Consider the following 19,982-nt stretch of genomic DNA (forward strand, 5'->3'; position numbering starts at 1 on the left):
CCTCTAAGTCATTGGCCAGTGCAGTTGCAAGGGGGAGTGAGATGGCGGATGGTACCGGTGGAGGTGCTTAAATAGCTCTCTCCGGACTTCTCTTGAAATGGCAGCCCTTAAGCTGCTTAAGCTACTCTCTTTCAGCTACTCCTAGCTGAAAGTCGCTCCGCTTAATCTAATCTTAATGTGGAACATGAGGGAAATCGTCCATTTTTATGTTTGCCTTTGATTTTCAAATAACTTTGATATCATTTTCTACAAACTAAGCTTACAGAGCATGGCGAAATTCCTTCAATGGCACTCTCTTCTTGCTTTTCCCATGTAAGTCATTGGCCAGTGCAATGGTACCGGTGGAGATGCTTAGTTCTTGCGGGACTGCTCTTGATATGGCTCACCTTAAGATGCTCTTGAAATTTCTTCCCCTTAAGGTGTTTAAGCTGCACCGCTTAAGGTGTTTTCCTTAAGCGGCTCTCCTCAAGCTACTCCTATTCATTCGCCACCTTAAACTGCTTTATTTTGCTTTGAAGCAGTGCAAGTAGAATGTGGAAAAATGAAAATGGCTATGGCTTTTTATAGGATGGATTTTATCATTACCTTTAATTTTAATTTAATTTTGATTGAATTCTCAACCAAATAAATACACCAAACAAAATTACATACAATATCTTTAACTTTATTCATAATCATTTGCCATTTAAAAAAAATAATTTGGCCAGATCCTATAAGGACCAAAGCCAGGACATATAAAGTACACACATATACAGTTTTTTTATTTTCTATACCTATGTTGGTATATTAAAGCTATAAGGAGATTGGTGGTGGGGATAGGATATATATCATATTTTATTTATAATATTTTATTTATAATATTTACGATTCTTAATCACTAAACAGAACACCCGAAATAAAGTGAAGCACAAAACTGTATCACTGGATCGAAAATCCATCGATCTTATCACAAAAAAACTTGCTCTATAGTACCTATAGGTAAAGGTTTAATAAAAAAAAAATTTGTTATCATTATTATCATTATTTTTGATTGAAATATTATTGTTTTGTAGTTCCTGATTTTCCATATTAAATTTTTTTTTGGCATTTAAAAAACACAGTAACAGGTCTGATTAGAAAAAAAATAAAAGAATATTAAAATATTTTAAATTCTGATATGATCTCTAGGTTGTAGTTTCCTCATAGCCACAGTGTATATAGCCCGTTTCCAGCGATCCTGCCACCGCCGCCGACTTGCTCGGCAAGTCATGATCATTTTTGGTAACACCGTTTAGGCCATTTGCCTCAGGCTTTGAGTTACTCGTCTCGCAACTGTCCAGGATTCGCTCGAAAACGGTCTCGAAGCGACAGCGATTTATCGAAAACCTGGCTACATCCACGCACAGATCCCTTAGGATGGCGAACAGCTCCGACAGTAGTGGGGACTGGTCGGCCGGATGGGAGGAGGAACGGACTTTCACTAAGAACCTCAGGCTGTGGGCGTAGTGCTGGAGGTCCTTGAGGCTCGGCAGGCGTTGGTGAAGCGTTCTCACCAGCAGCGCCTGCTGGGCCGGCGGGCAGAAGCAGTTGACGGCATAGTACCCTCCGTACTCCGACTTCAGACGGGCGGGACTATCACTGGCTATAACCTGGCCGGCCCGGAGAACCGCCACTCGCTGGCACAGATGCTCGATCTCCGACACCGAATGCGAGGTCAGGATCACCGCCCGCCGGGCCAACAGCAACTGCTCGATGGTGGCGTAGACCAGGTCCCTGGTCACCGGATCCATGTCGCTTGTCGGCTCGTCCATCAGAACGGTGGGCGTGTACCCGCAACAGGTCACGGCCACGGTAAGTTTTCTCCGGTTGCCGCCACTCAGATTCCGCACCTGGATGTCCTTGTAAGGACGCAGTTCGTAGGTGTCCAGGACTCTGTCCAGGAACTGCTCCAGCTGCCGGATGCCGCGCAATCTTCCATAGAAGCGGATGCACTCGCTGACGGTGAGCAGGGGATCCAGGGGATTACTTTGGGGGCAGTACGAAACACCAGGCTATAAAAAAAAGATTAAAGTTTGTTGTTAATTAAATAATATACATATTCTAAATATATAATTTATTGCCATTTGTGTTATAGAAGCCATTTTTCATTGGGTTTAAAGTTATTTTGCTAAATATATACGTTCTATGTATAATTAATAATAATAATTATAGTAATAATAATATAATAATAATTATTAATTATACATTAAACAAGAAACGAAAGCTAACTTCAAGCAGAGAAAAAGTATCGGATATAATTGTTATTAGATCGTTATTAAAACTATATTATAAAACCAATGTATTTAAATACCAAATAAACAATGAAAGGAATGCTAACTTCGGAGAATATCATATAATAACCAATTTATTACAATAAAATATATTAAAAAAAAGTCTCAAGTTTTTATTTCTAACAAAAACCATTTCCGAACGTTTATATGGCAACTAAAATATATAGTCGGCCGATCCTTACGAAATTTGGCATGTAGCATTATTTTGCAAAAAATAAAATCCATACAATCCTGAATATACCTACATACCAAGATATTTATACCAAGAAGAATATAATATATATATATGGTATGTTATAATATAATATATAACATATAGAATATAATATATAAACAAGAATATATACCAAGAAGAAGAAGCTAAGAACATAAACCAGGTCTTGTTGTTAATCACCTCACTCTAATCTCTGATAACCCTTGACACGCTTTCCGTACGAATTGTGTCTGTGGAATAACATATTTTTGGCTATTCCATATGGGTATGTCCCAATTTCTTATCAGAAACTAAAGCTCAAGCTCATGTCCGAGGACGGCTTTAAAAAGCCGGAGCTTGAAGACTCGCAGCATCAGTTCAAATATTCCCAGAGACTCTTTCAGTAGAAACTTCAGTTCAATTAAAAAATACAAGATGATCTTCCCCGTGGTCCTCATTTCTGCCATTTTCCTAATTTCCGCCTCCTTGGGATCGGAAGAAGTAAGTTATACCTTTTTTGAGTGTTTTTATTTTGAAAAGTAATTTAATTTTTAATTCCACAGACCTGCCATCCCCTGGAAGAAGAGTGCGAGACCATTAATGTGCAACGGTACTTCGAGAAGTGCCACAAGAAGGATGTCCAACTCCTAAGGTGCAAGACAGACTATTCGGAACTTCAGAAACAATACTCGGATTTGCAGAGCGAGGATCTAAAACAATCTGAGATATCCAAATGCCAACAGAGTTATTCGGACTTGGTGAGAAAGCATTGGGAAGTGCAGAGTCAACTTAGTGATGAGAAAGTTAAAAATGAGCAGTTGCATTCGAAGCATCTGGAAGTTGAAAATCTAAAAGCTCTAATAAAGCAACAAAGTGAGGGAATCGACCTCCTAAAAGATCAAATTAGGGAACTAAAAGAAAAAAGTGAACTTGCAACGTTCCGCGAAAACATCGATAAGTTGGAAAAAATAGTAAAGAACGGAGGAATTCATGAAAATAATCCAACAAAGTCGGAAGTAGGAACTGGAGAGCTCCCAACAACTCCATTCCCTAATATTAATATTCAGACGACGCCGAAAACAGAAACCATAGGTAAGTCGGCAGAACCCAGTTATTTACAAAATAACATAACGAGTTTTTCAGATTTTCCAGATACTTGTCCACGAAACCAAAACGAAACGTTAGTTCACCGCGAAATCCAACTACCAGGCTCAGACCCGTTTAAAGTGGTTTGTATGTCAGATTCGTATATTGGATCTAGATGGTTGAAGGTTCTTAAAAAAATGTCTGATTCACAAATATTTAATCGCACGTATGAGGATTATGAACGTGGATTTGGCGATGTCGGAACTGATGGTTTCGGTGAGTTCTTTGTTGGACTCAACCGATTGCACCGTCTGACCAGTGGAAAGCCTCATGAAGTGATTTTATTGACCACTGCGGGGGAGAGATTGTGCGACCACTTTGTTGTGGGCGATCGAAGCGAAGGCTACAAGGTGAAAAATATTGACAATTGTGATGACTTGATGATCCCTAAGCAGGGCTCCAAATTTTCTACGTTCGATCGAGATGAGGATGGAGTTCCTGATCGTAATTTGGCGGAGGAAGAAGGCTATGGCTGGTGGTTCGATCCTGCCATGAGGTGTGTATTCTAGATTGGTTATTCCTTTTGTTTCATCTCCAACTTGACATTTCTAAAATAACTAACTCGAAATAATTTATAAATTCTTTTTTTCATTGCGGGATCTACTATGTAGCTACAAAAATGAACTCATTTATATGTACATCCGAAGAAAAGATTGAAAGCAAAAAGCCTTTTAAAACGGATTTGGAAAATGAAATATTTTATGGAAAATAAAAAGATTGAAAATATGCAATAAAATGTAATTATATTAATTTTAAAATTATAAAGACGATAACTAAATAAACTGTTCTTTTATATTTTTTCAAATTTTGAATACAATTTCCAATTTCACTGGAAAACTTTTGAGATGGTCGAAAATCAAAATTTTGAATTTCAGAGTTATAGCTTTTCCGATCGTTCAGTATTGGATGTAGGATATATAAAAAGGATGCTCTTAAAAGTACTTGGTATCAGAGATGTAGCTTCTATTCCATTATAACCTCTTCTTGTGACCCCCACTCACCTGTTCAAAGTAGATGTGGCCCACATTCGGCTGCAGCTGTCCTGTAAGCAGTTTGAAAATGGTCGACTTGCCGGCTCCGTTCTTGCCCAACAGCCCAAAGCACTCGCCCCTCTGGACACTGAAGTGCACCTGCCGGACGGCGTACCTGCCTCGGCTATAGGCCAGCCACAGGTTCTCGGCTCGTACCGCCTCCCCGGCGGCCACACAGCTCTTGAAAATGCTCTGGATGTTGACCAGCTTCAGTTGGCCCAGCTTGTCCAGTTCCCGGCGATAGTGGCAGTCCAGCAGGCGCTCCACCTTCTGCCAGATCTTGGCCAGCAGGTGCCACTCGATGAGGACGTTGAGGATCAGGCCACACACCCCCACCACGAACAGGGCGACAAAGTGACGTGCCAACAGGTCGCTGGCCAGTGGATGCTTGTAGGAGTCGATGTCGTAGCGCCGGAAGACCAGAGCCACCATGTAGTTCTTGCACAGCTCCAGGAGGCCGTCGCCCAAGGCATGTTGCGGGAATAAAAGGAACAGGTTATTGAGGGCGTGTCGCCAGTCATCCCAGGCAGCTCCCTCGCCAACAACGCCCAGAATCAGGATAACGCCCATGGTGGCCAGAGGGATGATCAGGTTGGCGCAGAAAATCGTGACAATGGCAATGCTGGAGTCGCTAAAGAGTTTCTCAGCCACATGAACGGCAGGAACACAAGCGAAGCTATCAAGAAATATTTTTTAAAAATTAAAAAATATTTAAAAATATTATGATTTAACTTAAAAAACCCACCTAAATGCCAATGAAAGCCCTATGATGCCCACCAATTGCTGGCGAGCCACAAACACTGGCATGCCAAAGATGAAGACCACCAGGAGCAGGACAATGAGTGCCAGGACCATCACAAGATAGTCCCACACGAAGGACACCGACCAGTAGGTCACGGCACTCACTCCGCACAATCGCTGCTGGAGCTTCTCGCCGTTGATCCTCTCGTTGACCAAATACACCGATCCGGCCGCCACCACCAGGCCGAAGGCAATCAGAAGGATAAAGACCATGCAGGAGTCGCCGGCCTGCCGCAGCACGGATGTGGTGGAGAGCTCCGAGAAGCCCAGTTTCCAGGGCTCGTTGAGCGTAAGGACACTGTACTCTGAGTCGTTCATGGTGGTGCGTAGCAGCTCCGTGTTCAGGTCGTTCAACCAGGACACCATAGCGTGATATCCTTTGTTGTTGTACCAGACAGTGGCGGCACTGCCGTTCAAGCTATAGCCGCCATATCGACGCTCCCGATACTCATCGAGAGTGTTCAGGACCCAGTCGTAGGCCTTTGACGAGTCGTTAAACTCCCGGCACTCGCCAAGGGACTCGCAGGACTCCTTCAGATGGGGATACAGCTTATCGGTGAACTTTGTGGCCACCTCCTGGGACAGAAACTCGGCACTCTTGGGATATAGATTCCTGTTGAGTGGCAATACCGTATCGAAGTCATCCTCCAGTCGGTAGCTGACAAACCACATGGCGCAGAGCTCGAAGAGAGCTGGCAGCAGCAGGACGTACAGCAGGAGTCTATAGTTCCTGGCCAGATGCCTCAACCGCTTGCCCATCAGAAGCTTGAACTGGGCGCAGGCTGAGGGAGGATCGTCGGTGACGCTGGCCGGTCCTGTCACCACACCGTTCGGTTCTGTCGTTCCATTTCTCGGCCTTGGATCCTCACCGTTGCGATTCAGTTGCTCGAACTCCTGTTCCAGGCTGTTGCTGCTGGTCAGCTCCAGGTCGGCAATGCCGCTCGAGGTCTCCTGATCCTGCAGGAATTCCAGGAACTCTACAGCACTTGGCGTTAGGTTCTCCGCATAGCTGGCACTGATGGTGAGACTCTGTGGATGATCGCCGGACTGAAGCAACTGGCTCTGTGGCAGGAGCTTCTGGGCCTTCTGGGCTACCAAGGCCACTCCTGTGGCATCCGAGCAGCGCATCCGTAGGCTGTAGTTTGAGGTGCTTAGCTGTTGGAGCGAATCCCTGCTATGCTGGGCTATTATCCGACCCTACAATAGAGATCGTTGTGTGAGAGAAAGCGTAAAGGACATGGAAGACTACTTACATTTCTCATTATCACCAGAAAATCACTCAGGTACTTGGCTTCGTCTAGGAAGTGTGTGGCAAAGATCACGGCACGTCCTTGCCTCAGGCGCTCGATCAACTGCCAAATGTCCTTGCGCGCCTTGGCATCCACGCCGTTACACGGCTCGTCCAGGATAACGACATTCGGCGAGGCTATGAAGGCGATGGCCACACAGAGCCGTCTCCGATACCCGCCCGACAGCTGACTGGCCGCAAAGGACTCGTGCTGGCCGAAGTTCAGGCTCTGCAAGGTTCTCGCCACTTCGGCGCGGATCTCGTCCTTGCCAGTCTCGCCCCGCGGCATCTTGATCTGGGCGTACAGTTGCAGATGCTCTCGTGCCGTCAGAGTGGGTATCAGGATGTTGTCCTGCCAGCACACTCCCACCTGATGCTCTCCGGCCAGCAGGACTCGGCCCGTATCCTGTCGTATCTGTCCTGTTAGCAGCTTGATCAGTGTACTCTTTCCCGCTCCATTCCGGCCCAGCAGGCAGCTGACCTGGTTCCGAGCAAAGTCCATCGTCAGGTTGGAGACGGCGCACTTGCTGCCGTACAGCTTGGTGACATTCGAGAGGGAGGCGCCCAGCTTGTCGTCCAGCTGGGAGCGAGTGACCTTTACGAAGCTGTAGTTGGCTGGAAATGAGGGATAGGGGTTTTACTGGAACTACTCATGAAAGAATAGGGCTTTTTTCATAGATCCCTAAATAAAAGGTTTTTATTTTACTCTTCTAGTTCTTCTAAAACCAAAACTAGAAGAACTAGATTACTCTGCTCTTTAAAGTCCTTTGAATACTTACTTCTCTTGTAACGCTGATAGGCCAAGCCAATGACCGCATACAGAAGGAAATCCAACAGGAACATGAGGAAGGCCATGGCACACTCACTCCTCGCAGGACCCAAGCGGAACAAATGAATCGGCGTTAGTCCCTCCTGCTGCAACTCCATACGCATCAGTTCACTCCATCCCTTGGCAAAGGCCGTGGTAAAGGATAAATCCACCAGGAAGTTTTCAAAGACACTCAGCTTGGCATCAAACATCAGGACAATGATAAAAGGGCACAAGGTGATGAAGAAAAGCAGAGCACTAGCCACGGCACCAATATTGGCGGAATTGAAGAAATTAGAGCACATGTAACTGAAAAGTAAGATAAAAAATATTAGTTTAAAATAGTATATTTAAGAACGCATAAACTTACCAAAAAGATATGAGACAAACGCCAAAACTCATACAATAAAACATCATAAAGAACCAGTTGGTAAAGGCCAGAATACCGCCACTATATAGAACAGCACTTATAAGACAAAAGATCACACATAGTTCCATGAGACTCATCAAAGCCCAGGCCATCAGTTCGGATTGAGCCTTCAGACCCATAGATCGCATTAGCTGGAGAGTATTGTAAAGATTATGTATTGGAGACCTAGGGTTTTGAGTCGAAAACTAACCATACTATTTCTGCTTTCTCGCATCCAGATCCTTTCTCTCACACATATAGCCACGGCTACTACCAGACCCAATAGGAAAGCTATTTGAACGCCTTGAGAGAGGTATAGACCACGTTTGAAACTAAAAGTTATAGAAAAATAGATAAAGTTTATAAAAATACATACAAAACCCCCATGTCAAGCCCTCACTTACACATCATTAAGAAAAGCTGGATATGGAAATTGTTTCGTATAGAACTGCATACTATCCACTTGAAACTTGGGCTTCTTGTTGGCATCTCCAGAACCCCCCAAGCCACCCAGAAAATCAAGAAAACCCTGACGCTTGGCTCGTTTCAAGACCTCTTCGCCTTTGAGTAACAGCAGCTCGGGTTCTTCATTTGGATCGGTGGTGACTCCGTTCTCCGGCACATTGGTGACTCCGATATCGGGTTGTGTGGTAACTCCACTTATTGTGGTATCCTCTTCCTTCTCTTCAAAGGGCTGGGCTTTTGGTGTAGCCTTCTCCGCGCTGAAATCCAAATCATCATCTTCATCGCTGTCCTCGCTAGAATCATCTACGGCCTTGATGCTGAAGAGTCCTGGTCCGCTGGTAGTCTTTCCACTAGTATCCTCGTCTTCTGGCACGAATCCTGCCTCGTCTCGTTTGTGTTTTATGATACCCATATCGATCATCTGCTTGAGTTGAACAAATCCACGATGATATTTCAGATCCAAGACCATACTATCCGCAGGTCCAGGGAACCAAAAACGATTACGATTCTCAAAGGTGGGCTGAGTGTTATCCGTGTCCATGTGCAGGCGATAGGAGGCCTCTTTCAGGCCCACATCCTCCAGATTCAAAGCAGCCAAAAAGATCTTATTCTGATTCAGTTCGTAGGCTCTCTTCCGCAAGGCCGCTTCACTTTCCACAGCCTCGAACCGATCCGCCGAAACACAATCCATTATGTCAGCCACCGTGGTTAGGATATCATAGATGAGCTGATTGGTTCTCAGATACTGGAAGATACTTTCGATTTGGCCAATATCGAAGTCATCGCCCACGAGGCTCTTCACCAAGGGAGATCGGGCCAGTTTGAGAAGATTATCGAAGGCCTCTTGGAAGGTGGCGTTTGTGTGGAGTTTGGTTAGGATGGTGGCTGCTGCTCGGGAGAGTTGCTTCAATCGATCTATTTCCTCAAAGGTGGAGTTACTCTAAAAGTGGAGGATTTATTTATAATATTATTTAAAATTATGTTCAATTATTTCTTACAAATTGAACCACACTTTCAGTCAAAGCAGTGGCTGGCGTATAAAGTATTCTTCCCTGAATAATGGGCTTTATCGTATTCCAAGTAAGCTTCCCCTGATTTGTGGATGTTACATCTCTATACAAACGTTTGCAGTATTTTGCTAAGAAATTATAAATTTTAAATCGTTTTTTTTTAATATACCATATTTATTTTATATTATTATATGCTCACTTGGCCTCCAGTCCGAGGATGAATCTGTGGATCGACGAGTGCGTTCTGAGGACTGGAGGTCTGACGACAAACAACACAAAGACAGTTAGTGCACTTAATATAAGTATTTCCTTAAGGGATAACTCACTTGGCATTGAATCTAATTCATCATCATTCGTTTGACTCAAGTCCTCTGATTCCAGGATCTCGTTCACCAAAGGAATAGTATCCGTGTTGGGAAAAGGATGTCCACACAAAAGTACTCCCAACTTTACAAAGGTTTCACGATCTAAAAAATCATATGTATTATTTATAAGTGGAATTTTATAAAATTTTAAATTAAATTTTAAATCTTACTGGAAAACAACTGCTTTATATCAAAGCTATAGTTCATTCGGCGCTCGATTTCTGGCACTAGGGAGATTATTTCACTTATATTACCTGAAAGTAGAATTAAATAAATTGGAAAATTAAAGGGTTTTCGTTGTCGATTTGCCGGCTTTTCATTTTCCATGATTCATCAGGTTGGCTTAATTTATATGTAGGACAATATTTTCAATAGATGGCTCTAATTTTAATTAGAGGGTTTATTCCTGAGGGCTGTTAGTCTTTTAATTAAATTATAATAAGTAGCTATATGTGTGAGAGTAACTCTAACTATTTTTTCTCGTAGATTTCTATCCTTGTATTTAATCTCATGTGTTATAAAAAACATATAGCATTTATGTATGTTTATTTGAAGGTCCTTATCATATATAAAGATAGTATAAATACATTTTTTTTTTAACAAAAACCTATTGAGTTACCTTATTTTCTATTTCTGCATAATTATCTTTAAGAAAAACCCAAAGAAAACCACCTGTTTATGATCACTCATTAAATAATATTTATCTTTTATTTTTTTCACTTTATCTTCAGTAATTTTTTATTAACTACTCACTTCTAATAATGTCAAGACGATCGCTGGTAATTAATGTGGTGATCGCCGATACAAAGTTCCCCTTCTCGGCAAGTTCCACGACGGCCTTGAGGAGTCGCTCGTCGGTCACAAAAGCATTGATTACTTCAATCACAGAATGTAAACTAAAATAACACATTAAATTTCAATAAAACAATTAATTTATTTAACAGATAAACTTACGGCGCCTCTTTCCATTTGGAATACTCTTCATAGGGCTCCGCCGGCTTACATCTATTCTCCAAACTGCAGATGTAGGAGAAGGCCGCTGGCACTACCTGATTCTTTGTGGGCAAGAGTCTAGTCGGATACTGGCAAGCCGGAACGTGCTCGGAGCCATACTTCAGTCGGATTAGGTAGAGCAGCATGAAGATCATCATGGGCCAGCCCAGCAGGATCAGGGTAAGGATCTTCTGGCGCCATCGCACAATCAGATCCTTTCGCAGCAATTCGCGAATCTCGCGGGCATCCAAATGGATCCGCATTTTTGGTTAAAGTTTTTGTTCTAGGTTTTTAGATTTTTTTTAAATATTTAAGATTACTCCAGCATTTTTCAAAATGGGGCTGTAAAAGGAAAAAATAATCAAATTATTATATTGATTTACCAATATCAAATGCGTTTATACAAAAAAAATGTGGCTATATCGTTAACTAGTGGTTCTGATTAAAAATATATCACTAAGATTAATTTCATAATGAATAATAAATTATTTGTACAAATTCAATAAACATACCATAAATATTTAAAATAGAAATACCCACTTAAATACAAAAATAAATAGCACATGCCTCTTAAATCAACAACTTCAAAGAGATTAATGAACAACTTTAAAATAAACTTCCCCTTTGATATTTTTATTCCTGAAAAGATTTATTCATTTCAACTGCATTGCGTTTATCATCCAGAATCACCATAAAAATCTCGAGAGTCTGGTCTAAAATTTATAACCAAATGCCGCATCGAGTAGGAAATACTCTCGACTACTTAATTTATTTTATTTTTATTTTTCCTTTTTTTTTGTATTTTGATGTTTATTTGAGATTACTGATCGACTGTCCGTATAATTGATGGGCGTGACTCACAACAGAGCGACAATTTAGTCGCCTGCCCGATTCGTTGAATAATTTAATTTAAATTACAAAAGCACGCTTTTTAAATAATTGTCATTAAATGGCATTTAATGTTGGTATGCGGGGAGGTGGAGCTAACTCTTCAGTTCGCCAACGGGAAGCATTTTTCCAGCCAAGGCAAGCCACTTAGCCTGAATTAGCAACGCGACCAGAAAAAAAAAGAAAACAGAGGAGCCGACTATGTTTTAGGGGAAGTAAAGCATATGGATCTGTTTATATATATCCATATACCTCTATATTTAGAGATATGTGATCCCATAACCCGCTAAAATTATCACTCGACTCTCTTCCGCCGGCGAGCTCTGTGAAAATATTGGAAAAAGTTGGTCAGCAGTTAAGATTACTGTTTGTTTGTTTATTTCTTTATTTATGGGGAAGTAAAATGGCTATGCCTAGCTTCCTGCAGTTTATTTTTTTTTATTTGATTATTTTAAGTATTATTTTTAGAGTTTTTTTTAGAAATAATAAAGAATCAACAAAAGGATTTAGACAGTAAAGTGGGGAGTCTCAAAGGGGGCCCCGATTGAAGACTATATCTTGGCCAATTTCCATCAGATTCTTGCGGGGAGTATCTTTAAAGTTTTGTAGAACGATTCTCCACCAATCTGCATCAAAATCTAGGAACAAAATATTTTTTAGATTTTTTGTCCAAATTTCTGAGGAATCCCCTTCAAAGTCCTGAAAAAAGCATGGGGAGCACCACAGGGCCCCGATGGAAGGCTACATCTTCGCCAATTTCCATCAGATTCGTGCGGGGAGTATCTTAAATGTTTTGTAGAACGATTATCCACCAATCTGCATCAAAATCTAGGAACAAAATATTTTTTAGATTTTTTGTCCAAATTTCTGAGGACTCCCCTTCAAAGTCCTGAAAAATGCATGGGGAGCACCATAGGGCCCCGATTGAAGGCTGTTTCTTCACCAATTTCGATCAGATGCTTGCGGGGAGTATCTTAAAAGTTTTGTAGAACGATTCTCCACCAATCTGCATCAAAATCTAGGAACAAAATATTTTTTAGATTTTTTGTCCAAATTTCTAGGGACTCTCCTTCAAAATCCTGGAAAATACATGGGGAGCACCGTAGGGCTCAGGACGAGGGCTATATCTTCGCCAATTTCCATCAGATTCTTGTATGGAGTATCTTAAATGTTTTGTAGAACAATTCTGGGATTATTTGCTTTAAAGTCTGCAAGCTTAATCCCTTTTAGATTTCTTTCTAGCATGGAGTTGTTAATTTTTTCTCCAGTAATTGCCCATTTATTTATACCATTGCAATCAAAAAAATAATGAACATGTATATGAACTTTTAATAGCTTCAAAACCCCAATAAAAGCGTGAGTTATTCCAAAAACTTGAGATCTATTACATCTTATGGCGCCAAAGTCGGCTGTCCATCAAAGTCAAAAGTCGGATCTGGCGATGAAAGATGAGCCGCGTTTATAGCCCGCAGTGGCGGGGAACTCTACTCCAAACCAGTTGCAAAAAGAACAACAAAAAATCAAACAGTTCACTGTACAGGTGAACAATTAAAGAGCGAAACAACAACATAAACCTAAAACTCAATTCTCATGTTGAGGTTTTTTTGTTTTTTGCTTTTTTTTGTGTTTGATATGCAAAGCTTGACTTGTGACTTTTGATGGGATTCCTTCCCATTCCCCTCGAAGTCTTTTTTGACTTTTAAATGCCGAGAAACGTCTGATGAATTTTCAGGTAGTATTTCTCTAGGTTTTTTGTTTATTATTTATTTATCAGAATATTTAGTTGAGTAAACAAAGTGGGGAAAATCTCAAAAGGCTTGGAGCGCTTCAGAGTTAAATGATGAGGAAAGTTATTGAAAAATAAACAAAGAAATACTAGAAAGTGTTTAAACAAGAGTATTATTGAAAGGTTTTAGATTTTGGCTGATTAATCGCTTTGTTCTAGAAGTTATGTATTACATTTTAAGTATTATATGTATCTTTTCGTAAAAAGTCTAGTTTGTTTTTTAAGATTTTAGTTAAGAAATTATTTGGAAAAATTCAAAATAATAATCCATAATAATAATTCAAGCTTTTTCATCCCCATATTTTAATTTAATCTAATGATAACCAATGTTTAAGAAATCTTCCCTATACATTTAAATCAAGTTAAGTTATTAAATAAGTTACTAAGTAAAATTGTCCAAAGCTCAAGCTAAGCATGTCTCCATAAAAAATACCTTAATAAAAACAGTCTTAAAAACCTGCCTGAACTTGAACTTCCACTTGAAGTAGAAATATACTGCTAGAATATACTGGTATAGTATATCTCTTCCCTAATCATCTTTAGATTGCACGTAAGTCTTTGACTAAATTATAAACTTTCGATTTAAGCAGCAGTTAAGTATCTGTCTGGGGTAATTCCAGGTTCCTGAAATTCATTTGAATCTCGTCTGAGTGAGCGAGTGATTGGAACGAGTTTTTGATAGAAGGGGGGAGGTCTCTTTTTTAAGTCACCACAAAATCCCGTTTTTCTACTTATATACGCTTACTTTTTGTTTTAAATTTAATTAGTTTTTTAGTACGCAAAAACATCTGGTTATTATTAAGCAGCTGATTTCCACCACATAGTCCATATAAACAAATTATCGTGGGTTCCACTCATTTATCAACATTGTTGTTCGCACAATTACCTTGCAATTACTAATTATTACTCTTCTTTTTTTGCAGTGGAAATAGCAAGCTGATAAGCTGATAAATCTATATGTATATTTTTTTTTAAATATATATAGTTGACACAGATTTTTGTGATGGCGGGAAAACTGGAACACGAGCAGTTCAGGCAACATTAAACGGGGATCGATCAAGTATTAGATAATCCACTCCGAGATGATGACATTGCCATCGAATGCAGCATTAAACTCATTTTTTTTGCTACCCCATTGGCTAATCAGCAAGTGCAACTTTAGAGACTGGAACCAAGACTCGCACTAAGACTTGTATTAAGACGCGAATAAAGTCTGAAATCAAAACAGAAATTGGAACTGGAATTGGGAGTTGATTTGGTTTGAAAACAGGCTCAGTTTCGTGTTTCCCAAGTCCCAAGTCTGTTTTGAGGCCTTTTTTTTATCAGCTGAACTATTTTTTCCATTAGTATGTTATTATTATTTTTGTTGCGTTTTTGCGAAGCCCACACACATCATTATCTTGTGCAATTTATAAGGTTCTATTCTATTTGCATATCCATCATTGGTGGCCTCAACTGACAGCTGCACTAATTAAGAGGAGAGCTCGACCCACCTTGGTCCCCTTTCGGCCAAGTTAGTTGCCTCACTGCTAACCAATTTAGTTCAAATGCACTGGAGGAAATTATTGGTATAATTAAGTTATTATTTAAAAGGTTTGGGAAATTTGTATACCATTTTTTGTATTAGAAATAACAACTACTATTTGTAAAAGGCCCTAAATTTGACCTAAAATTCTGTTAGAAACTTTTCAAATAGGCTATAGTACCACCTATTTAACATCGAAAATTGTGTAAAATATTTCTATAAAAACTATAAAATATATGAAAATTTTTCGCAGTATATTAAGCTCACCCACTAAAGTGTAATCAGCATAAACATAAAATACAAACACTCCAAACAATATAAGCAATTGGCAAGAGAGTTTCTCGAGCTTTGAGCTCCAGTCTAGGTGCGATTTATCACCGATATGCCCACAAACATACATATATCTATAAAGATATATACACTTGTATATTGGCTAACTCGGATTTCACTAACGACCTTGACCATGAGTCTTCACTAAAAGCGAAATCAAACAGAAACTGGAATATAGACACAGAATTAAATCGCTAACTAAGCAAAAAAAAACAAAAACTCATAAAAAAGTAAAACTAGTTTTTTGTAGAATGCCCCCCAGAATCGAACCTCAACCCGTCACCTTTACAATGGTTTTCGTGTAGGGTGATTACATGGACCCCCCGGCAGCAGTAGCCACCGCCTCTGTAAAAGGCTGTAATAAAAAGATTTAATATCGCGTGTTAAAATCAGACGCGTTTTCCGGCTCCAATCTCCGCTAATGGTACAATTAATGATACAATTTATAGTAGCCGGTAAATATTAGCGTTTATACCATACATATATAGAAAAATGTACAACTACTTATGTCCAATTTGCCTTTCTTAACGGCATTAAAACATGGCTTGTGTCTACTGGCTGTTGGCATGAGTTTTTTAGCGGTTTTTATTTTATTAGTTGAAGGGTTTCGAAGTGGGCATTAAATATTTTTATCAACTAATAATTAAATTGGATAAATGTACTTACAAACTTAAGGTTCTGGTTTATTTCTGATTTTCATTAAACTTGATTCATGAATATGATTGGACTTTCATTAATCGATAAGATTACAATAAACTACTTATAAAACCCTAGTCAAAAAAATCCTCAATAAGCTTTGATCTAGCAATAGATTATATATAATATGTAGAATGTATAGTGCAATATGCAATAAAATATATAGAAAATCCTAATCTATGACAAATCAAGACCTTAAAATGTAAACATGATAATGATATGACACATCAAATGTAGGGCAGGAGCATGATACTCGGAAAATGATTCAAAAAGTGTAATGATAATGTAAACAAACTATGGGATTAATATTAGATTTTCTAAATAAACAGATTCAATTATTGTAAAATTATTATATTTATTACATTTTCCTGCTTTTTTACATAGTAACCTTTAATAAAATGAGTTAAGAGGAAACATATGTATATTTGGTTGAATCCCTCAATAAAATACTTGAAAGTATTATTTCTCTGTTAAAATAAGGATTATTATTATACATTATATATATTTTTGCCTATTTGTTTTTTAAATTATTTTATCTATATTCAACTTTATCTATAATTTTATTTCCTAATGACCAGTAATTGGCTTTCAATTCCCATTATCAAATGGGAGCTCCCAGTAGCTCCTTTTAAACAGAATTTCAATAAATAAGATTCACCGGGATATTACCGTATTTTAAAAAAATTTATTTTCTTATCGATACGACTAAATTTTCTGTCTTTCCTGGAAATAAAAGAGGCAACTTTATTTATTTTTCTTACTAGACTTTGAAAATTATAAGAAAATGTTGTAAATGCTTTATTTTTTTCATTACACAAAGTTATCTATACATGGCTTTTAAAATACTGATTAAATATGTAATACATGATCAGGTCTCTTTGGCTCAAAATGTTCATTAAGACTTTTTTTATAATTCAAGTTCATATCAAACTCCTATTAAATGCCTTATTCCGTATAAATAGAACCCAATTTAAGCAAGTAATGTAAACAAACTATTTAATAAATATTATTATATTTAAAGCCCCATTTTTCCATTTTTATACCGCCCCGTAAGACTATAAAAAAAGATATAATAACTTCGCTTACAATTCAAGTTCAAAATCAAAGTCTCTTTTCTTTTTTCAATCGATCAGCATGAATTGGCAAGAACTCGGCTGCCCGGCGCAGACTTGGCTATATTTATATTTCCAGTCGAGTCTATATGTAGATTCTGTCGCATATTTAATTTATAAAGCCATTCGGGCTTTGTCTAGGAAATGCTCCGACTGACTCTTTTTTTTCCTCTTTATTTAATTTTGTTTATTTATTTATTTATGGATACTTGTTGCTTTTTAGCTTTTAAGCCTGCTCAGCAGCAGCAGTAGCTCAGTATCAAGGTCGGTGCTTACATTTGCAAAATAAAAAAAAAAACTTGCAATGCAATTAAGTCTCTGGAGATCTCGGAATATCGCACTATAAACCAGTCTTGTCACTCTATCTGGCTAAGAAGCCAGGGTCTCGACGATATTTATGGTAATTTGTTTATTTTCTTCCAAACAGGAAACGGAAGATGCACAAAAGATTCACTTTTCAGTGAAGAAACGTGAGCAGGTGCCCGAAACTAATTCTATTTATCTTTACAGATAGTAGCAACAAAAAATCTATTTAATAAAAATATTAGTATAAGCCATATAATTTTTAAGTAAATATTTTACACAGACACCTGGCAAATGGTAATTCCATTATATGTTCATATTAAGGGGAGTTTTTATTTTCTTAAGTTTTATTTGCTGTAAGTGATTTATTACACTGTAAATTTTAGATAATGTTTATGGAAAATTGTACAAAACGTTATATTTTTATTAATGTTTTAGTTTCAAGTTATAATTTTAAATCTTCAAGAAATCTTCATGAAAAAATAAACATATATTACAAAGTTATTAATCAATGTCCTCTTATGTATTAAATATTTTTCCGTAACTCCATAGATATTCCCCATTGAATATAAAATTTCCATTTCATTTCCAGTTTTCAAATAAAATTTTTAAAGTGCATTTGATGCTAATTTGTAATGCTTCTTCTCCTTAATTGCCGCTGTTGCTAATTGTTGAAAATTTCGCACGTTGCGGCTTTTGTAACTTTTAAACTTTAGATTCAATGCCAAATCGGGGAAATAGCCATGTCGGTTGCCAATTCTACTGCAAATTCTATTGCCAATTGCCAATTGTCCGTCCAACACTCCAAACTCACACGTGTTAATTACTTGGCTATGCACATTACAGAGTTTACAGACTTAATGCGGTTTAGTTTTTTTGGTGTTTTTACTAAAAGGCTTGGCTTTTTTAAATAAAAGTGACTAAACATTAAGTTATAAGCCTATTAATAAGGAGAAGATAATTAGTCAGAGTCTAGTCTGGGATGTTTTTTGAAAGTAACGAGTAATTGTTACTCGGTACGGTACTCGTTAAGAAATTATTAGGTTAGGTATTTGAAACATAATTAGGCTTCCGCAATAAAATAAATGAAATTAAAAAATAGAACTTTGTTAGTAAATTGATGTAAAATTATGTAAATTTACATCAGAGTTGGAATTATGAACAACAGACATCTTTTTATAATTTAACCATATATATACATATAATCGAATCTAACATTATAAAATCACTGTTTAAAAATATAAAAAAATTTTTAAACTAAAACACAAGTTTAAAACATAAGTTTAAAAAAAATCCCTAAGATGTAAATCTTTAAAAACCACAAAGAAGCATAATTATATCCCCACAACCATCCCAAAAAAGCTCATTTTTATAACTCCAACGTTATAGCCTTAATTAAAATTAATTGTTAAACTTAATTTAACCCAAAAATAAGACTTAAAACAATTAATTCTTTATTTAAATTTTTTAGGACATGTGCACTTTCTTGTTTTTAACATTCCCTTTCAGTTTTTATGGTTTTCACTTTCATTGTAAGCTATTTCTGCCGTGATTGTTAGTGTTGTTGTTGGTTTAGGCCACCTTTTTTCTCTCAGTTACCAATTTACAGCTATTGTTGTGTGAAGTACAAAAAATAAAAATAAAACAATTTTTTTTGTTTTTTATCGGACAAATTGTTTATTGCTTTTGTTTTGCTTTTTCGTGGTTTTCTTTTGTTTTGCTTTGGCCCTTTTGCTTTTGGGCCAAAAAGATGAGCCACCTAGCCAGTCAGGCAGCCAGCCAGCCAAGTTTGGGCCAAAAAACGTGCCAAGAAAGACCAAAACAAAAGACAAAAAAAAACCAGTAATGCTTTCCCACAAAAACAAAAATCAAAATAAACCAAAAAAACCAAAGCCAAAACCAGCAAAACTTCAAAGAGAATTACAAACTGAAAGCCGTAGCGATTGAAAAACAGCTGTTGGTATTGCAAAATTCTTGCAATTTGGATCGAGAATATATATTAAGTACAAGACTTACCTAAGGCTTTATTTAAAATTATAGTTGCCGCAGCTTCTTGGTTTTTTCGTAATTCTTTTATTAACAATAAAATGATTTTCGTAATATCACACACTATCACGCACTTGCTTATCACTTGAATTATTATAGCTTTGGCTTTAATTCATTCAACTATTTACTTAGCACATTTAACACGCTTAAAAAAATAAGTACATACACTATTTTGATCTATTTTGACTTTCTTCCGCCTTGTTACATCCGCTGCGATCGCCAGTCGCAATTGAACTGAGCTTCACTAGGCGCGCTTACGGAAAATTATTTAATTCCGCTGCCACTGCCGGCTCCATCGCTGCTGCGGCCGGCGTCGCTGCCTGGCTTGGATCGACGCCGATCGGCCCCAACTTCTTCTGCCAACTTCGATGGCTTGGCTTTCAGTGTTGGCTTAGCTTGGTGTTGCGTGTGTAGTGGGGGCGGCAACATGTTGCGTCTGCTATCTGGGTGGCTGGCTGCCGGGATGACTAGCAACATG

At 38.3% G+C, this 19,982-nt stretch overlaps 2 protein-coding genes across 3 annotated transcripts; one reads left to right on the forward strand and one right to left on the reverse strand.

The window, feature by feature from the left end:
• Positions 1-643: 643 nt before the first annotated feature.
• ldd (lipid droplet defective) lies at positions 644-19,748 on the reverse strand. Of its 2 annotated transcripts, none has more exons than XM_017253602.3 (15): positions 19,475-19,748; positions 10,780-11,160; positions 10,579-10,721; positions 9,996-10,079; positions 9,787-9,927; positions 9,660-9,719; positions 9,449-9,588; positions 8,390-9,390; positions 8,197-8,317; positions 7,947-8,137; positions 7,548-7,885; positions 6,734-7,383; positions 5,425-6,677; positions 4,650-5,355; positions 644-2,030 (listed from the first exon to the last, which is right to left on the reverse strand). In XM_017253602.3, exons 2-15 carry the CDS (start codon positions 11,079-11,081, stop codon positions 1,164-1,166), a joined length of 5,997 nt encoding a protein of 1,998 aa, XP_017109091.2. In that variant the 5' UTR covers positions 11,082-11,160; positions 19,475-19,748; the 3' UTR covers positions 644-1,163. The 2 variants fall into 2 exon arrangements, with proteins under 2 accessions (XP_017109091.2, XP_070139115.1); XM_070283014.1 differs by having other exon boundaries at positions 19,671-19,732.
• LOC138927778 (angiopoietin-related protein 3-like) lies at positions 2,875-4,413 on the forward strand. The gene is made up of 4 exons (XM_070283092.1): positions 2,875-3,003; positions 3,066-3,594; positions 3,646-4,144; positions 4,260-4,413. Exons 1-4 carry the CDS (start codon positions 2,938-2,940, stop codon positions 4,303-4,305), a joined length of 1,140 nt encoding a protein of 379 aa, XP_070139193.1. The 5' UTR covers positions 2,875-2,937; the 3' UTR covers positions 4,306-4,413.
• Positions 19,749-19,982: the final 234 nt, after the last annotated feature.

Source organism: Drosophila bipectinata, chromosome XR (genome assembly GCF_030179905.1).
Source record: "Drosophila bipectinata strain 14024-0381.07 chromosome XR, DbipHiC1v2, whole genome shotgun sequence".
NCBI classification, from domain to species: domain Eukaryota; kingdom Metazoa; phylum Arthropoda; class Insecta; order Diptera; family Drosophilidae; genus Drosophila; species Drosophila bipectinata.

Coding starts and splice junctions, on each gene's coding strand:
- LOC138927778 (XM_070283092.1), top strand. CDS start 2,938: ATGATCTTCCCCGTGGTCCTCATTTCTGCCATTTTCCTAATTTCCGCC. Junction 3,004..3,065: donor CCTCCTTGGGATCGGAAGAA/GTAAGTTATACC, acceptor TTAATTCCACAG/ACCTGCCATCCCCTGGAAGA. Junction 3,595..3,645: donor GCCGAAAACAGAAACCATAG/GTAAGTCGGCAG, acceptor CGAGTTTTTCAG/ATTTTCCAGATACTTGTCCA.
- ldd (XM_017253602.3), bottom strand. CDS start 11,081: ATGCGGATCCATTTGGATGCCCGCGAGATTCGCGAATTGCTGCGAAAG. Junction 10,080..10,578: donor TCGTCTTGACATTATTAGAA/GTGAGTAGTTAA, acceptor TTCTACTTTCAG/GTAATATAAGTGAAATAATC. Junction 7,384..7,547: donor CTATCAGCGTTACAAGAGAA/GTAAGTATTCAA, acceptor CCTCATTTCCAG/CCAACTACAGCTTCGTAAAG.